This window comes from Carya illinoinensis, chromosome 7 (assembly GCF_018687715.1).
Source record: "Carya illinoinensis cultivar Pawnee chromosome 7, C.illinoinensisPawnee_v1, whole genome shotgun sequence".
Lineage (NCBI taxonomy): Eukaryota > Viridiplantae > Streptophyta > Magnoliopsida > Fagales > Juglandaceae > Carya > Carya illinoinensis.
The window spans coordinates 9,593,763-9,612,516 of record NC_056758.1 but is presented as its reverse complement, the minus strand read 5'-3'; the positions used below and the strand labels follow the sequence as shown (position 1 = coordinate 9,612,516).

The window sequence follows — 18,754 nt, the reverse complement described above, 5'->3', positions numbered from 1 at the left end:
ATCTTTATCAAATTAGAGTATCTACCAACTAGTTTACCACTTAAATTATCGTAACTACTTCAAGTGAGAGCATATCTACATTTAATGTCCTTCCTCCACCTATAATGATTCATAATGTACATTAAAGGCAACGATCTGACATCTTTGGTTGAGAAAATTGCAAGAATGTATCTATATAAGATTCCTCCCATCTCAAATAATCCGCACATGTATTTCATCTTGCACTCATCTTCATTGAAGTATACTTGATATGTAAGTCATTTGATGTACTCATCGACTCGCAATTGATCATTAACTTAATATGTTGAAATAGCCACATCCATTTTGAGAAGAATACAATAACAATAGATAATCTTTGTTACTTCAAATTGTACTTCATTAAACTTAGAATTAATATACAATTCCTAAAATTTCTTCTCCATGGATAAATGGAATATACATGGGATTGTGCAATTGAATGAGTGGAAGTCTGCTGCCATCTCATTTTCTACTCTCTTCCATAGTGCGTTGTCAAATTGATCAAGAAATTCTTTTAACATAGTCCTTAAATACGCAAAACCATCAAAAAATGCATTTATGCTCTCACTCCTATGAGTTATGCTCATCTCAGTCCAGAATATATATTTTAGATGTACAAGAACTCAAAACATTCACTCACTATATAAATTTTGAAGAAATATGTGATCGTGCAAATTCAAAATACATTCCAAGACATCTCAAACTTGTTAGAAGTCTAACAATTATAAACACATTTTTGCAATATACTTTTTAAAACCACAATTGTATTTAGAATGGGAACCCAACCTCTCTAGTAATTTTTGCATAATGTGCCACAAACAGTATCTGTGTTGAATGTATCCTAGTTAGTTATGATAGCTTTTGGAGCTCTCACATCCATGCATTTCAACCAAATCAGCTTGCATATCCAGCTAACTTACCATCCTACAAATACCTTTCTGTCTCTTTCACAAACTAGTTCTCACAGTTTTCAATTGTTCACATTCTTCTTCTCCCTTCCCTCTCATCATTGTGTTGTTGAGATTTTATATGGAAATCTCAGCTCAACCTTGCAAGAAGAGGAATGTTGCAAAGTATGAGAGTTGTGTTTATTGTGAAGTTGTCATGTTCATACCCTGCTAAGACCTTGTCCGTACATCATCCATGGACTAATAAAATCCTCTATGTCACAATACCACACATCAATCATGCTTAACACACAGAGATCATGTTATGCATTTTCTATTTTGTTAACCAAAAACAGAGAAGGACAAGAGTTGTCATGACGTACCCCTACAGTATTGAGCCACCACAATTGTGTAGTTAAGAGTTGCTAATCAACATTCAGACACAGAATAAGGGAAATAGGGGAAGAAAGTTATTTGTATCTTTACCTCGTGACCACTCGTACTATCATTGTAAGTTTTGTTATCAGATTTATATATTTTTCCCTTTGCATATAGACCCTTAGACATATATTGAGATCTAGGGTTTAATGTCAAGAAGAGGGTGAAACAAGATGAAAAGGTGCAAGAGCTAGGCTAGGAAATACTTGGACGAATAAGAGGTAAGATTATTAAACGAGCAATGTGAGCTAGGTTAGGAAAGTGTAATGACCAAGGAACTTAGGTATCCTAAGACCCACATGAAACACATTACACATAACGTATGATAATTGAGAATGCTTATGGTACTACCTAACTATTATAGATTCCGTTGTAATCTTGGAGGCATGCACTATTAGTGTAATTTATACCAGGATCAACGTAAGTGACTATGATCATGTTCTTATACACATCAGTTTATGGTAAAATGTAATATCTTCTTTACAACTGTGTATATATATAGTAAATGTTTACAAAGAAATATATGAGTATGTATGTATGAGCCTTCGTTGATGGTCTTGTTTCAAGAATCCTAATTACTATGAAAGTAATTGTTAGTGATTTTAGAATTTGCATGAATGATGCTGTGACTGAATATTGTTTAGTATGACTATATATTTTTATGGGATGAAAGACTAGGTAAAGTAAGGTTAAAAATAAAGAAAAAAAAAATGAAATGGTATAACTGTATGTGTTGGATGAGGATAATGAATGGGCCATATGATTATGAGGACAAGAATGGTACCATGAGATTGTCCCTGGGATGAATAACAACGTCAAAATGCATCACTGGCGATGCACCAAGTGGTGACCTAATCCTGAGATCCGGTTCTTATCAACTAATTATGAGAAGAACTATTGATCATGAATGTCACTATCCCTGATACGCATAGATTAACAATGTGTAATAGCCATTAAAGGATGGGCTTCAGGTAATGAATGATTAATGTTTTGAAGTTGAGGAAATGAATGTTTTTCACTAAATAATCTTAGGTAAACATTTTATATATGCTTAAAGGTTATATTTCTTAGGAATATTAATGTTAACTAAAACCATATGTTTATATTATGTTTATTGCATAATATGGTTTTACTGGGTATTCGACTTATTTTAGTTATTTTTATATTTTTCCACCCTATTGAGGAGTCCTATAAGGATGCAGCAAGCAAGAATTGTTCCAGGGAATGACAATGACATCGAAGCTAAAAGTGCTAGCAAGAAATTTCTATTTCATTATTTCATCTTTAATGAAATTGTAATACAAAACATTTTACTATTTTACCAAGTACCTCTTAACAATGTTAGTTTTGAGATTTTTTATTTTTATTTATTTTTTTTAATGAAGTACTCAATTTTGCTTTATAAAAGATACAAAATCTTTTACACCTAATGCAAAGAATGTACGATTAAGATTAGTGCCATTTCAGTTTCTTTACCTTAACAAATCGTTGAGGGGCAGGGTGTTACAACATACTTCCATGGTAACCATGTATATAGCTATATGTTGACCAATTTAGATATAATGGTTTTGATATTTCATAAAATAATATCGACTAATTAATTATAAAAAAAATTATTTCAAACCGATAACATGACTTTCGGATAGTATAATAATACTTGAGTGGATGCAGCAATATTGGTAATCCTTGAAGATGTGTTGCCTTCCCCTTTTCCCATCAACTTGTACACCAAAAATAGATGTGTTCAAAGTGAAAAAATTAATATCTTCACATCAATCCCACAATAAGGCATAATCTCATCTCAAAATAATATTATCTGCCAAGGTATATGGAACCTATATTTGCATCGAATACAATTACTGACACATTAACATATCTAATTAAGTTGGTTGACATATATACACGAGACATAGAATAATTAACATGACTCAATTAAAAACTCTCAATTTAACCAAAACACTACCCAAATCCAAGGGTATAGTAAAGTGAGCTAGAGTCATGGTTGTTTCTTTTGGGCATGAATAACCCACAAATAAGGAATAGTAAACCCTCGAAACCCTCTGTGTTGCAAGCCGCAGATTCAAGCACCCCATATTCACCAACATAATCATCTCACATTTCAACCCAAACCATCACATTAGAGGCATAGGGTACATAAACTTGATAAAGGGAAAGAGATTGTACTTTGGATATACGAGAGAAATAAAGGGTTAAAGCTGTAATTGGTTACCTAGTAGCTGCAGGCATTGTCGGTTTAAGATGGTGTCATGGTGGGTGGTGCACGAGTATAGCTTTAATCTTGAGAGGAACAGTGCTGTGATGAAAGGCAGAGCGTTAGAGGAAATGAAAAGGACCTACGATGATGTCGTGGTGGGTGGTGTGGCTACAGAGGTTTGATTTGGGGAGCATGAGAGATGTAATGAGAGCACTATAAAAGTGAACTCAAAATGGTTGCTTACTGGCTAACTGTGGTCAAGGAGATGATCAGTGACAACCATTTCGACGCCGATGGACAAAGGTGGTGCAGTGGGTGTACATGTAGAGCACCAAAGGACTTTGGCGGAACCTGAATAGCAAGATCAAAACAAGCAATTTTGTTGGAAAATGCCCTAGCAAGGGGTTTTGCTAGGGCATTTTATCTTGAACATAAAATAATGTGGACAAGGGACACGTCAAAAGAGTCCTCGAGGACTGCGGATAAGGGAATGTATGTAGGACTTATTTAAAAATATATATATATTATATATAGTAGTATATTCTATATATATATATATATTAATACTACTATATACTACTATAGTAGTATTAATATATAATAACTATAATATATTATATATATAATATATAATCTAGTATATATAGTATATATACTACTATAGTATAATAACTATATATACTATAGTATGGAATTAAGATATTAAAAGGGGCGACATAGATTTCAAGAGGAGTGGCCACGAGTCTTCTCTACTCTCTAGAGACAGAGTAAGGCTTCAGTACCTTCCTTGAATTCCCGTGGAGGTTTTGATCTCACATCTTGTGAGTTTAGTTTCATTTGTCAAGCAGTAACTGTAGAAATGGAGGAGGAGGATTTAGGAAAACTTTGGGAGAGGTTAAATCTCTCAACTGAAGAAAGCGCCTGCTTCCATGTTAAGCAGGAGGGGATCGAACAGGGAGATGTGAAAGGGAAACATTGCATAGTTGGGAGAGCTCTAACGGAGAAGAGTGTCAACAGTGAGGCTTTCAGAACTACCATGTCCCAAATATGGCGGTTGGTGGGTTGGGTAAGATACAAGGAACTAGGAGACCAGTGCTTCTTGATTGAGTTCCAATATCTGAAGGACAAAGATAAGGTGTTAAGTGGGAGACCCTGGTTCTTTGATCGTAGCCTGTTAACGCTGCAAGAGCTGGATGGCTCAGTGTCCATTAACAACCTTAATCTTCGCTCTGAGCCCTTTTGGGTACAAATGCACAACCTACCACTAGCAACAATGACAGAAGATATCGGCACTGAGTTAGCGGCATCTATCGGTCATGTTATTAGACTGGAAACTGAGTCAGATGGGCGTGCATGAGGTCGATGCATGAGGGTTAGAGTGGCTATAGATCTTCACAAACCATTGCTGAGAGGTAAATGGATGATGGTTAATAACCAACAACATTGGATTTCATTCAAATACGAGAGGCTACAAAGTTTTTGTTTCCAATGTGGGATTCTCTACCATAGAGGAAAAAACTACATGAGACAGAGGTATGAGCAACATGAAGGAGAGAGTCATCCACAACAGTTTGGCTCTTGGCTTAGAGCTCAACCAATGCATTCCAACATCTTCGATAGTCGCAAGTATGGTGGCTCTCATGGTGGCAGCCACCACCAAAGGCAACAAGAAGGGAGTGGAACAGGCACAAGGGGAGAACCCAAGTTGGGAAACCAGAAGGCTATGCATGAACAGGATTCGGACATGCTTGACTTGACAGAAGCGGGAAAGTTGGAACATGACCCTTGAGTAGGTAAGACACAGAAGGAAGTAAGGATACAGTCAACCAATGTGGACTTTACAGCTATTAAATTTGACTTTCCCAGTGAAGAGAGACTTGCAAGTCCAGTCCCAATCGTGCAGCTAGGGTCGTACCTGTAGGAGACAGCTAGCCTGGAAGCTGATTCTAAAGACCAAGCCCATACACAAGCAAAAGGTATGGATTTGGACCCTGACAAAAGTAATTTTCAACATGGTGTAGTAAAAATTAAAACAACAGAGTAGCAAGCAACACAGAAAAAAGATACAAAACCTAAGGGAGTTTAAACAGAACTAGGCATTTGGAAGGGACTAGGTGCTATCAAACATAATGCTGGTTGATGTAAGGAATCTATCAGGAAGGATGAGAGCACTATGGGTAGGAAATGGAAAAGGCTTTGCAAGAGAGAGGGCTACCAGCACTTACCAGAACAATAGGAAAGCCTTAACAGAAATCTCTAATAATCCCATAAAGATTTGTACTAGAGGCAGTCTCAAAAGACACATTGATGAGCAAGAACATGAGAGGAAGAAACAAAGGAGAATGGTGGAACAAATTGAAAACAATCAACCAATGGCAGTGGCTGGTACCCAGCCTTGCCATAATCCATGAGTTTCTTAACGTGGAACTGCTGAGGGCTTGGGAACCCTCGGTCAGTTAGAATCCTTAGGAATCTTACTAAGGAAAAGAGCCCACTCTTAGTTTTCTTGATGGAAACAAAGAGCAGGAAACAAAAACTTGAGGAAGTGAGGCTGCTGTTGAAGATGGATGGGTGTTTTGCAGTCAATAGTGTTAACCTAAGTGAAGGAATTGCTCTTCTGTGGAAGGAGGAATGGCAAGTCAGTGTCATTAGTTACACAAAATGGCACATAAGTGCGTTGGTAAATGAGGTAGAATCAGGCCATACATGGCAATTCACGGGCTTTTATGGACATCCTATAACTGCAAAAAGGAAGAGCAGCTGGACTCTACTTGAAATGCTAAAACCTTCCCCTCCTACTGCCTGGCTTTGTGCTGGAGACTTTAATGAAATATTAGACCAAAAGGAAAAGGAAGGTGGAGCTAGAAGACCTTACAACCAGATAGAAGATTTCAGAAAAGCAGTAGAAACATGTGATCTTAGTGACATCCACTCTTAGGGTCCTCAATTTACTTGGTCAAACAACAGAAGTGGGAGGGATTTCACAAAAGAATGCATAGACAGAGCAATGGCAAACAAAGAGTGGAACCTGATGTTCAGTAATGCAACCTATAGTGTACTAGCAGCAGTAAAGTTAGATCACTCCCCATTACATGTTACAAAACAGAAGCCAAGCAGTGGTAGGAAGAGGAAGGGGTATTGCTTTAGGTATGAAGCAGCCTGGTATTTAAGTGAAGAATGCCAAAGAGTTGTTGCAGAGGGATGGAAGAGCCTTAACTTTGGTGGGAATGGTGCTGGTATTATGAGACATAAGCTAGAGTCATGCCAAAAGGGTCTACAGAAGTGGCAGCAAGGAAATAAGCTAGCCAACCACAAGGCCACCAAACAAGCTTTAGACCAAATTAGACACATCCAACAAACTGGTACTGGATCACATATCCCTTCCATGATTCAATTACAGAAAAAAGTAGAAAATTCAATGGCTGCTGAGGAGCTAAAGTGGCGTCAGAGAGGCAAGCAGCACTGGTTACAGTTTGGGGATAGAAACACACGCTATTTTCACCTACATGCATCTCAAAGAAGAAGGACAAACACTATAGGAGCTAAAGTGGCGTCAGAGAGGCAAGCAGCACTGGTTACAGTTTGGGGATAGAAACACACGCTATTTTCACCTACATGCATCTCAAAGAAGAAGGACAAACACTATCAAAAGTGTGTAGGACCCTCAAAGGAGGACAGTTGCTGAGCAGGAGGAAGTAGGGGAGGTATTCACATGTTACTTTTCTTCCCTCTTTAGTACATCTAGCCCATCTGGTTTTGAAGAGTATTTGGGGGTAATGAAATCTAAAATGAGTGATGAGATGAAACAGTGGCTCAAAAATCCTTTCACCAAGGAAGAGGTAAGAGAATCAGCTTTTCAAATGAACCCTCTAGGTTCTCCAGGTCCTGATGGGTTCCCTGCCCATTTTTTTTAGAAACATTGGGAGGTGGTGGGTAATGAAGTCTGTCAGTTTGCTTTGCAGGTCCTCAATCATGATGGGTCTCTTCAGGAAGTTAATGACACTTATATAGCACTCATTCCAAAAGTTGCAAGTCCTAAGAAAGTTGGTGAATACAGACCAATTAGCCTTTGTAATGTTGTCTACAAGATTGTTTCTAAAACCATTGCCAATAGGTTGAAAGGAATACTGCCTAGACTCATCTCCTTGAATCAAAGTGCATTTGTGCCTAATAGACTCATATCAGATAATGTTCTAGTTGCGTATGAAGCTTTATACTCTATGAAGTCAAGGATGTTAGGGAACAAAGGGTGTATGGACTTAAAACTAGACATGAGTAAGGCATATGATAGAGTAGAGTGGAGTTTTGTCAAAGCAGTCATGGTAAAGATGGAATTCCCCTTTCACTGGATTAATCTCATCCAATCCTGCCTCAACTCAGTTTCATACTCGATCCTGGTTAATGGGGAAGCATAAAGGAAGTTTAGACCCTCTAGAGGCCTTAGACAAGGTGATCCCGTGTCCCCTTACATCTTCATTATGCGTGCTGAAGCTCTCATTGCCTTATTGAATAATTCAGAATATTCTGGCCTGATAACACCTGCACCAATAGGAAGAGGCCCTATCTCAGTCCACCATCCATTTTTCACGGATGATAGCCTTCTTTTCTGTCAGTCTACCCCTCAAGAGCTCCTTACTGTGCTTAACATCCTTACAACTTATGAGAAAGCCTCAGGCCAGGTGCTCAATAAAGAAAAGTCTAGTATTTTCTTTAGCAAGAATACCAAACAAGGTGTTAAGGACCAAGTTCTGAAGCTGGTAGGGGTCAACTCTTTAGCAATTTTGAAAGGTACATGGGCTTACCTGCACTTGTGGGCAGAAGAAAAGTTGCAGAATTCCATAACCTTGTGGACAGAACATGGGCTCGTGTTACTAATTGGAAAGCTAAGTTCCTATCTGCAGCAAGTAAAGAAGTCCTTCTCAAAGCAGTATTGCAAGCCATTCCTACCTATTCCATGGGGATTTTTCTGCTTCCAAGCTCAATAACAAGAAAGCTAAATCAACTACTCAGGAAGTTCTGGTGGGGCTACAATGAGGAAACCTCAAAGATTCAATGGGTCAAGTGGAAGCAGATTAGTCATAGCAAAGAGAGTGGAGGGCTTGGTTTTAAAGATTTCAGGAGTTTCAATTTAGCTTTACTCTCAAATCCAACATCTCTAGCTGCAAGGGTACTCAAGCAAAAGTATTTTAGTAAGACTAATCTGTTGGAAGCACATTTGGGGTCAAGACCATCTTTTGCATGGAGGGGAATCCATGCAGGTTTGGAAATTCTGAAAAAAGGCCTCATGTGGAGGGTAGGGAATGGAAGCAAGGTGCACATATGGAATGATAGTTGGGTCCCTTCCCTCCCTGCCTACCAGATAGTATCACATCGACCAGCTGAGTGCTGGTGTGAACAGGTAAGTGATCTCATTGATGCACAATTAAAAACCTGGAAGGACCCACTCCTACAACAGCTATTCTCAGCAAGGGAGGTTGAAGCAATCAAAGTCATTCCAATAAGCATAGGAGGGAGAGAAGACAAGATGGTATGGCCGTATACTACTAATGGACAGTACTCAGTGAAGAGTGGATACCATTTCCATCAACAGTTGGAGGATGAATTGGAAGGAGAGCCATCAAGTAGAGCTCGGGACAAGCAAGTTTGGAAGAGCATTTGGAAGATGAGAATCCCGCCAAGTGTCAAGATGTTTGTGTGGAGAGCGTGTAGTGAAGCATTACCAACCATGGCAAACCTAAAGAGAAGGAAGATTGTGGGTGATGGCTTGTGTTTTATTTGTAAACAAGCACCTGAGACTTCGAGCCATTCCTTGTGGAGTTGTTCTACTACACAGGATGTTTGGAACCAAAGCAGCAAGAAGATCCAAAAGATGGCATGACAGAGTGATCTCATCTTTGATGTGTGGTCACTCCTTGCAGAGTCTTTAGGTACTACTGGGCTGGAACAATGTGTTGTCATCTTGAAAGGAATCTAGATCAGGAGAAATGAAGTCCTCCATGGAAAAGGTTTCTTGCACCCCACAAGAGTGTTCCAGAAGGTAGTAGAGGAGGTCAATGCTTACAGAGAATCTTTCACATCATCAGGAGGAGTCCATGAGAGAGCTCCAGTAGTCATCTAGAGGTGGAAGAAACCTGAGAAGAACTGGTTTAAACTTAATTGGGATGCAGCAGTTAGAGAAAAGGAGGGGCATATTGTCATAGGTGCAGTGGTCAGAGACTCCCAAGGACGAATTATAGGTACTCTCTGTCCCCAGAGGTCTCTCAAAGGCTGTTCATCGGATGCTGAAGCTTATGGTCTACTTGTGGCTGCAGTTTTTTGCAAGGAACTTAGTTTGGAACATGTCTGTCTTGAGGGTGACTCTAAGCATGTAGTGAACCTGTTGTTAAGCAAGGATGTGGACTGGAGCCTGGGAGGCTGCCTGGTTGAGGATGCAAGGCAAGTACTAAACTCAAGCATCAAGTGGATAGCTTCTCATGTCAAGAGGGAAGCAAATAAGGCTGCCCACCAGCTAGCAAAGCCTGCTTTTGAAGAGTCTGAAGATGTCTATGACATTGAAATGTGTCCTCAATGTATTAAGTCCGTTGTGGCTTCAGAGTTGTTGTGTTTTCTTCTCTCTATGCTTGTTGTGTCATAGAGTGTAGTGTTGATTGTATTACCATGATTAATGAGATCAGTTTTTCAAATATATATATATACTATAGTATATATACTATATATAGACTATAGTAGTATATTATATTAGACTACTATAATAATATATATTATATATTATATAATATATATACTATATAGTATAGTATATTATTATGTATAGTATAATAAACTATATTGTAAATTATAGTTATTATAGTCTACTACTATAATATATATATATATAATATTATATATTATATTATATAATAAATATTTCAACTATATATATACTATAATAGATGATATACTATTAATATTGATTATTTTTTCATATAATATATAGTATATATGAAGTTTACATGAAGTTATATAATATCATATATAAAAATATTATTTTTTTCTCCAATACGTTCGAACGTGTTAAAAAAAATAAGCAGGATTTTTCCCGCTTAATCTTTGTAACACTAAAACGTTCGAACGTTTTGTGCTTACGTTCGAATGTGATATTAATTCCGTGGGCGGGATAATTATATATTCGAACGTATTGTAGAAAATTTGGGCGGGATAACTTAGTGTTCGAATGTTAAATTATTTACGTTAGCGGGAGAATTAAACGTTCAAACGTAAATTAATGAATGTCTGAACGTTTAATGTATTACAAGCAGGATATAAAACTTTCACACACGGGAAAGCATATTCATTCTGCTTTCATCTCGTGCATGAAAGAGAGAGAGGGAGAAAGAGTTTTAGAGAGAGAGAGGAACAAGAGTAAGGGTTAGAGTGAGAGAGGGTTAGATAGAGTGTTAGAGTGAGAGAGAGTTAGAGTGAGAGAGGGTTAGATTGAGTTAGGGGGAGAGATTTTGTGTATATTTTTTTTCTCCCAAAGGAAAGTAAGGTAAAATATTTTTCTATAAATGTATTTACAATTTACATGATATTTGTCAATGTTTTTTTATATGTATTTAACTAGCTAGTATTGTGAATTTTTTAAAGGATTGTTTGTTGTGGCTTATTGAAAACTTGTGATCTGTAATAGGAGGATATTGTGAGCACAAGGTATATATACTAAACTCTATTTTTACATTTTATTGTGAATTTTATTTGTGATATGGATTGTGGTGTTCCATGAATTAAAATGAAAAATTGTTGTTATTTGCATGTTTATTTTTAAAATTAATATGTTTTTTTGAAGCATATTATTTGTGAATTTACGTGTTTATTTGTGTAATATGTTGTGATTAAAGAATATATATATATATTATAGTATATATAAAATGTGATTATTTGTTGTGCATAGTAGATATTATATAATGGGAGGACTATATGTAATATATTTATTATATTTGAATAATAACAGTTATTATAAGTTATAATATTATTTACAAATAATAATATGGAAATTATACAATAACTTATATAAAAAATAATATATACTAAGTGTCAATTATAATAATAATTATATAGTAACAATTAAAATTTACAAAATTATCAATAAATAAGTATCTAAATTGTATAATAACAATTAATAATATTGTTATTTATAAAAAAAATAACAACTAAAAATATAATTTACAAATAATAACAATTAAAATTACTAATAATATATAGTATATTATATTAGTATCAATCCCTAATAGTAATTATAATATAATATTGGTGGATTATATTAAATAAGAAATAAATAAGTATTAATTATAATAATTATTATATAATAACAATTAAAATTTAAGCGTTATCAATCCCTAATTATATTAACAAAAATATATAGTTTTTACACGAAATGCTCTATAGTGAGCAAATAGTTATGTTATTTTATTAAACTAGAGAGAGATATTGTAAATATGCTCACAAGCTTCCCGTCTTGTAGAGAATGGTTCAGAATTATCTTGAAGAAATGTCTGTCAAGTTACTTGAGTTGTCAAGGTCGGTTAATTTCTGACAGTTAAGTAATTGGACATTCTTGTTAGACATGTTCTTTAAGGTAATTCTCAACCATTCTTTACAAGAAAGGTAGTGTGTGAGTATATTCTTCTATCTAACCTTTTATTTAACAATATAACACATGTGAATATTTGTTTGTATAGTTTTTTGTAAGATATTGTATGACATTGTATAAATAACCTTAGACCCATTTGGAAATTAGTGTACATTTAGGTGTACACTAATTCCTAAATTGTTCAGTGTGGACAGTTTGAGATTATATTATTTGTATTGTACATTCTTGTTATTCCTACTGAACACGTTTAGTATTTGTTTCGGTATCTTCCTTTCTTGTTCTCCGGGTATACTGTTCAAAGGCTCACAATCTGTGACGTCCCCAAATCCCCACGCCCGAACACGGGGAAATCGAGACGTCCGGATGGTGACAACCCCGGTCACCATCTTATCGACGGGTGCCGAGTGTGTGCAAAGGCAACAAATGTGCACGAAAGAACACGCAGCGGATAACGAAAGTCATAACTAAGTACCAGAATTTTTTTCTTAACGTAATGCAAGCTGTTTAAAACGTACATAGATAAACTATTACAAAACACAAATACAGTTTTATACAAATAAAAAACACAGCATCAGCAACCCGGCGGAGCCGCATCCTCGGGCTCAGCCTCCTCCTTTTCGTCCTCTAACTCTGCACCAAAAGCTACGGAACCAAAATGGTACCGCAGGTAAGTAAAACCCAAACACTACCAGATAAAAACACATAAAACTCAAACAAGATGCATGAAACATGCCCAATGCACAAAGCCCATAAAACACCCGTTTTCCACACACGCCAAAAACCCATTTGGCCTCTCAAACCATTATCCAATTTTAACCGCGTGCACCATGACCTCCCCTAGGGGTCATCCGCACACCCTGGCTCCAGTGCCACACCGCAGAGTACCACCACGCATGTGACACCTAACGAGCGATGCCCAGTTCCGTGCCCCGCACGTTCGTAGCCAAGCATCCTCTAGCCCTCACCAGCAAAGGGCCACGGAGTCGGTGCGTAGGGCGATGCCCGGTTCCGCGCCCGGCGCGTTCGTAGCCAAGCAACCCCTAGCCCCCGCTCCCGTCGTCTAGCGACAACTCAGGGGACATCACTCAGTTTATTCCGCTCCCGAGTGACCAGAGGAGCTCCACCGAGATAATAACCCATCCCGGCTTGGGCTCGTGATACACACGCACCCGTAAAACCACTCACGCCATCACACAGGCTTTTCACACAATTCCACAAACACACGTGCATGCACCATGTAATGCCATAACAATGCATAATAAAATAATCCAACAATCATAAATCAAATAAACAGGCAACTCCGTCCTCCATCCATCCGACCCCCGAAACTCCTCGGACTCAGTCCGGAATCAACAACTAACAACAGTAAATAATTGAATGAGCAATATATATTAAAATCTGAAAATAGGGTTTGGAAAATACTTACAGCGCTATACGGTAATTTTAGAAAACACCCGGCGTTGCAAACGGCGGAAAAACAGCAACGTCACAGTGAAAATTCACTGTGGCCGTGGGTTGTGAAAAACCCACTTTTGAACGGGGACAAACTAGGACACGAAATTGATAGGGAATGGTCTAGGGATGGTTGTGAAGCTATTGGAAGTGATGAACGGCCGTGGGTGGCGGCGGAATCGCCGGAAAATGGCCGAAATACCCAAATCGGAAAGCAAGCTCGTAGGAGCTGCTCCGGTGGTCGTTGGAGGCCGGAAATGGGTGGGTTAGGACGGCAAGGGACCGGTGATGAAGTGGTGAAGAAATGGTGGCCGGAGGTGGAGCGACGGCGGCGGATCGGAGCCAAAACCGTGCGGCTTTGTTGGGCTTTTTCCGGCCAAATGGCCGGCCGGTTGGGGGTGAGCTTGGGTGGGGTGGTGCGCCGGAGGGAGGGGAAACTTTTGGAACCGGTGGTGGGTCGAGTGGTGGCTGGACGGCGGTGGGCCGGTAGAGAGAAGGGGTTCGGCCTGAGGGAGAGGGAGGAGAGAGAGAGGCCGGGGGGGGACGATCGGGGAGAGAGAAGAGAGAAAAAAGAAAAAAAAGAAAAAAGAAAAAAGAAAGGAAAAAAGAAAAGAAGAAGGAAAAAGAAAAAGAAAGGATAAAGGAAAAGAGATGTAGGGAAAAGAGGAGATCTAATCCTCATTCCGGGAAAACTAAACTAAACGCCGAAAAAGATTAAAACCACAAAACAACTAAAAGAAATAAAACACAACATCAAATAAATTAAAAACTAATTTTAAAACACAAACAAATTAAAATAAATAACTAATATATTAATTAAAATAAAAACAACTATTTCAGCGAAAATACACTCAAAAACGGGTCATCACACAATCCCTCTATGTGAACATGTATACTTGGAGAACTATGGGAAAATGTTGCCGAAATTTCTACTGATGTGGGAAGTAGTAGAGTGGCGGAACTTGTACAATATGGATAATATAATCTCGAATGGGATAGGACCAACTACCTTGAGAAATAGTAGTTTGAATTGGAGCATGACATGCATGTGTATTATAGTATACTACGTGTTACCAATAATTAAATGTTTTTAGAAATGGATAAAAGTTGGATGCGTCTAGGCAATAGTGACTCACTCAAAAATGAGTAACACTAAAGCTATCCCAAGTGCAGGAGGATGTCGTGTAATAATTAGGAATAAATTCCTAGATCGTCTCCTCAGGGAAAGTTACTTAAAAATCAAACTCGTTGAAAAATGTGAAAAACTTCACAAAGAGAAAATAAAATGATGGTATGTGCAATGGATGGAAAAGGGTACTAGTCATAGATTATATTCATGTTTTTAGATTTTGATTGTCGGATTAGAATGTAAAGGACTAATAGATTAAACTCAGAAATTAATAAAACTAAATTAAGAATTAAACTAAATTAGAAAGTAATTGACAAAACATGCACTGAAAATTGAAAAGCCCCACAATCATTGTTCTAGGGTTCATCATTGTATTCAAATCACAAATTCTCAAATTAAACCACCGTAATTGTAATCACTATTAAAATGAAAACTTAACGAAACGATAAAAATAAATAACATGAATTAAATGAATAACAAATAAATTACTCAAACGTCTAAATCAAAATTCTCCAAAATAATTTAGAAACTTAAAACTGAAACGAAATAGCAAGTAGGGAATTGAAAAGATCAAGCCAATTGAATGGAGATGAAGATTTGAAGCAGTGGAGGAGGCTGAGCTGCAGTGGCAATTGGACCCCTCAAGGAGTTCTTCAATCTGCTGCAGTGTGAGTGAATGATCCAGTGGAAATTGTGTAGCTGTGTGAATGATCGATTGTATGAATCCTCCTCTCCGAATCTGAACGAAAATCAAAGGAAAAATAAATTCTAAGTGTTTCTCTAATCAAAACAGAGTTTTCCAGGCCAAAAGTCGGCCATAAGATGTAAAAAATCATTTATATACTCTGACGGTGGAATAAACACTAATCTGTAAAATGCGATATTCGCTCGAGCGGAGTGTCAAACGAATATCGAGCATTCGACTCTGCCTAAATTCGCTCGAGTGGAGGGTCGAGTGAACATCGAGCGTTCCACTCTGCATGACTTCGCTTGAGCAGCCAAATGCCTCCGCTCGAGCGATCTCCTTTACCGCACACCTGCTCGAGCTCACTGTCGAGCAGAACTCGAGCGTTTGAATCTGCCTGAATTCGCTCAAGCGGCAAAAAGCCGCACCTCGAGCGATATGTACCATAATCCATAGTAATCAACAGTTGATAAAATTAAAGTAGAAATTTATGCTTTTAATCAATTAAAATTACAACTTTGATTTATTCATTTTTTCATATAAAACCAATGATAAAGTAATGAAAGAATTAATATATATTGGTTCCAAAAGTATTAAAAATGCAATAATTCAGCTCAATCACACCCCCCAACTAGCATTTTGCTAATCCTAGAGCAAAATAGTGAAAAATAATTGAGATGAATATTGCATAAAGATCGAAATTCAAACAAAAACAATCAAATACAATTCTGAATTCTCACAAAAGTGACACGTTACTACTCAACCCCCAAGGGTTATACCCGGCCACCAAGACTATCTCAACAATCTTTCACATAGAATTAAGGCAAATGTCTCAGAACTCAAATGTGTGTGTGGAGCTAAACCGGTTGTGTGTTCCTCATTACTAGCCATGATTTGCCATAGGATTTTTCAACCTTAAGATGAATCATTGCTGATTCTAACTACCTCAAAGCCCAAGGGTCTAGCAGTTTTCACGCCAGCTTTGTTTTTAAAGGTTGGATACTCAACCCCTAAAATATTGGGTAATTGTTTCTAGCCCTTTTTACTTAGGAAAGTTCACTAAGTTGCATTTATTCCTTTTTTTTTTCTTTTCTTCTTTTCTTTTCAAATCCTTTTTTCTTTTTTTTTTCTTTTTGGCATGGCTTGGTAGTCCTGCAGTTTACTTCTCCAGTGTTAAATCAATGAATGGTAAATAAGGAACACTACAAGCGTAAGCATGTGCAAAATGTCCTTCAAAATTTGCCTTTCGTTCTACAAAAATTTTATCAAGTTTCATCTTAATAAGCATAACATCCCGGTGTTTCAAGCCACATATCAACAAAATATGATGCATCAAAAATCATGCTCTATGTTTAAGCTTGAAAATAAATCTTCACAAATGATCCCACTCAATTACTCCACCAAGATGCTCAAATTTCACAAATCTTATTTTTTTATTTTATATATATATATTTAAACTGTGCACACTTGCTACCCCCAACTAGTGAGAGACATAGTCCTCAATGAGTCGAACGAAAGAAAACAAAGTGCACAGAAAAAATAAGCAAAACAAACAAACAACATGAAATATAAAATCAAAGCAAAAGAACAAATAAAAACAAAGCAAGTAAAGAAAACTGTAAAGAATGAGAAGTGAATCAAAACACGTCCCTGGGGTATTGCACAAGCAAGATCTCTTCATGTGGATCAAAGACCTTCAGAAATGACTTTAGACGTTGTCCATTGACAGTGAAGCTATTACCATTCTTTGGATTGACAATGTCTACTGCACCATGAGGATGAACGGTCTTTACAATGTACGGCCCACTCCATCGGGATTTCAACTTTCCAGGAAAAATGTTCAAGCGAGAATTGTAAAAGAGGACTTCATGGCCAAGTGTGAATTGCTTTGGATGAATTTTCTGATCATGCAAAATTTTCATGCGTTCCTTTGCAAGCTGAGCGTTGTCATAAGCATTCTGACGAGATTCATCCAATTCATTGATCTACAATTTTCTCAACCCTGAAGCTTCATCAAGTGACATGTTAACATGTTTTATGGCCCAAAGACCTCGATGCTAAATATCAACAGGTACATGACAAGCTTTACCATAAACTAATCGTTAAGGAGACATCCCTAGATTTGTTTTAAAAGCTATCCTATAAGCCCACAAAGCATCAAAAATTTTAACCGACCAATCTTTCCTATTAGGCTTGATGGTTTTCTCTAAAATAATTTTTATCTCTCTGTTTGTCAATTCAGCTTGTCCATTTGTTTGAAGCTGATAAGGGGTAGAAACTCTGTGTGTGATACCATATTTCTTCACAAGTGTAGAAAATGGTTTATTGCAAAAATGAGAACCCCCATCACTTATAATAACTTTTGGCATGCCAAAACGAGCAAACAAAGATTGCAAAAATTTCAGGACAACATGATGGTCATTTGTTTTACAAGCAATGGCCTCCACCCATTTTGAAACATAATCCACAGCCAATAAAATATATGTGTTTCCAAAAGAAACTGGAAAAGGTCCCATGAAGTCTATTCCCCAACAATCAAAAATTTCTAAAGTAAGAATTAGGGAATGAGGCATCATGTCTCTTTTGCTAATGGATCTCAATTTTTGCAAGGCTTGTGATTTTTGACAAGGCTCACAAGCCTTGCAAAAATTATAAGCATCTTTAAACATGGAAGGCCAGTAAAAACCGCTTTGCAAAATTTTTGAAACTGTTTTCTTTGCTGAAAAATGACCACCACATGCACCCATATGACAAAATCTCAAAACCGAAGAAAACTCATCATCAGGAATGCATCTTCGAATCAATTGGTCCGAACAATATTTAAAAAGATATGGATCATCAAAATAAAAGTGTCGTACCTCAGAGAGAAACCGACGCTTATCTTGGGTGGACCATTTAGAAGGCATTAGCTCAGTCACCAGATAATTGACTATGTCAGCATACCAGGGAGCTTTATCAACTACAAACAGCTGCTCATCCGGGAAACTATCATCAAGAGGAAGGTTGACATTTGAAGAAGGAGATGATGACAATCTAGAGAGGTGGTCAGCTACCACGTTTTCAACTCCTTTCTTATCCTTAATGTTGATGTTGAACTCTTGAGGTAATAGAATCCAGCGAATCAAGTGTGGTTTTGTATCTTTCTTAGCCAACAAATACTTAAGAGCAGAGTGGTCAGTGAAAATAGTAACAGGAGAACCAAGAATATAAGTCCAAAATTTATCAAGTGCAAAAACCACTGCAAGCAATTATTTTTCAGTAGTGGTATAATTTTTCTGGGCATCATTCAAGGTTCTACTAG

The 18,754-nt window shown here is 37.4% G+C and overlaps 1 protein-coding gene across 1 annotated transcript; it reads left to right on the top strand.

The window, feature by feature from the left end:
• The first annotated feature begins 6,565 nt into the window (after positions 1 to 6,565).
• LOC122316148 lies at positions 6,566 to 7,150 on the top strand. The gene has a single exon (XM_043132682.1). The coding sequence runs from the start codon at positions 6,566 to 6,568 to the stop codon at positions 7,148 to 7,150; it is 585 nt and encodes a 194-aa protein (XP_042988616.1).
• The last annotated feature ends 11,604 nt before the right edge of the window (positions 7,151 to 18,754 follow it).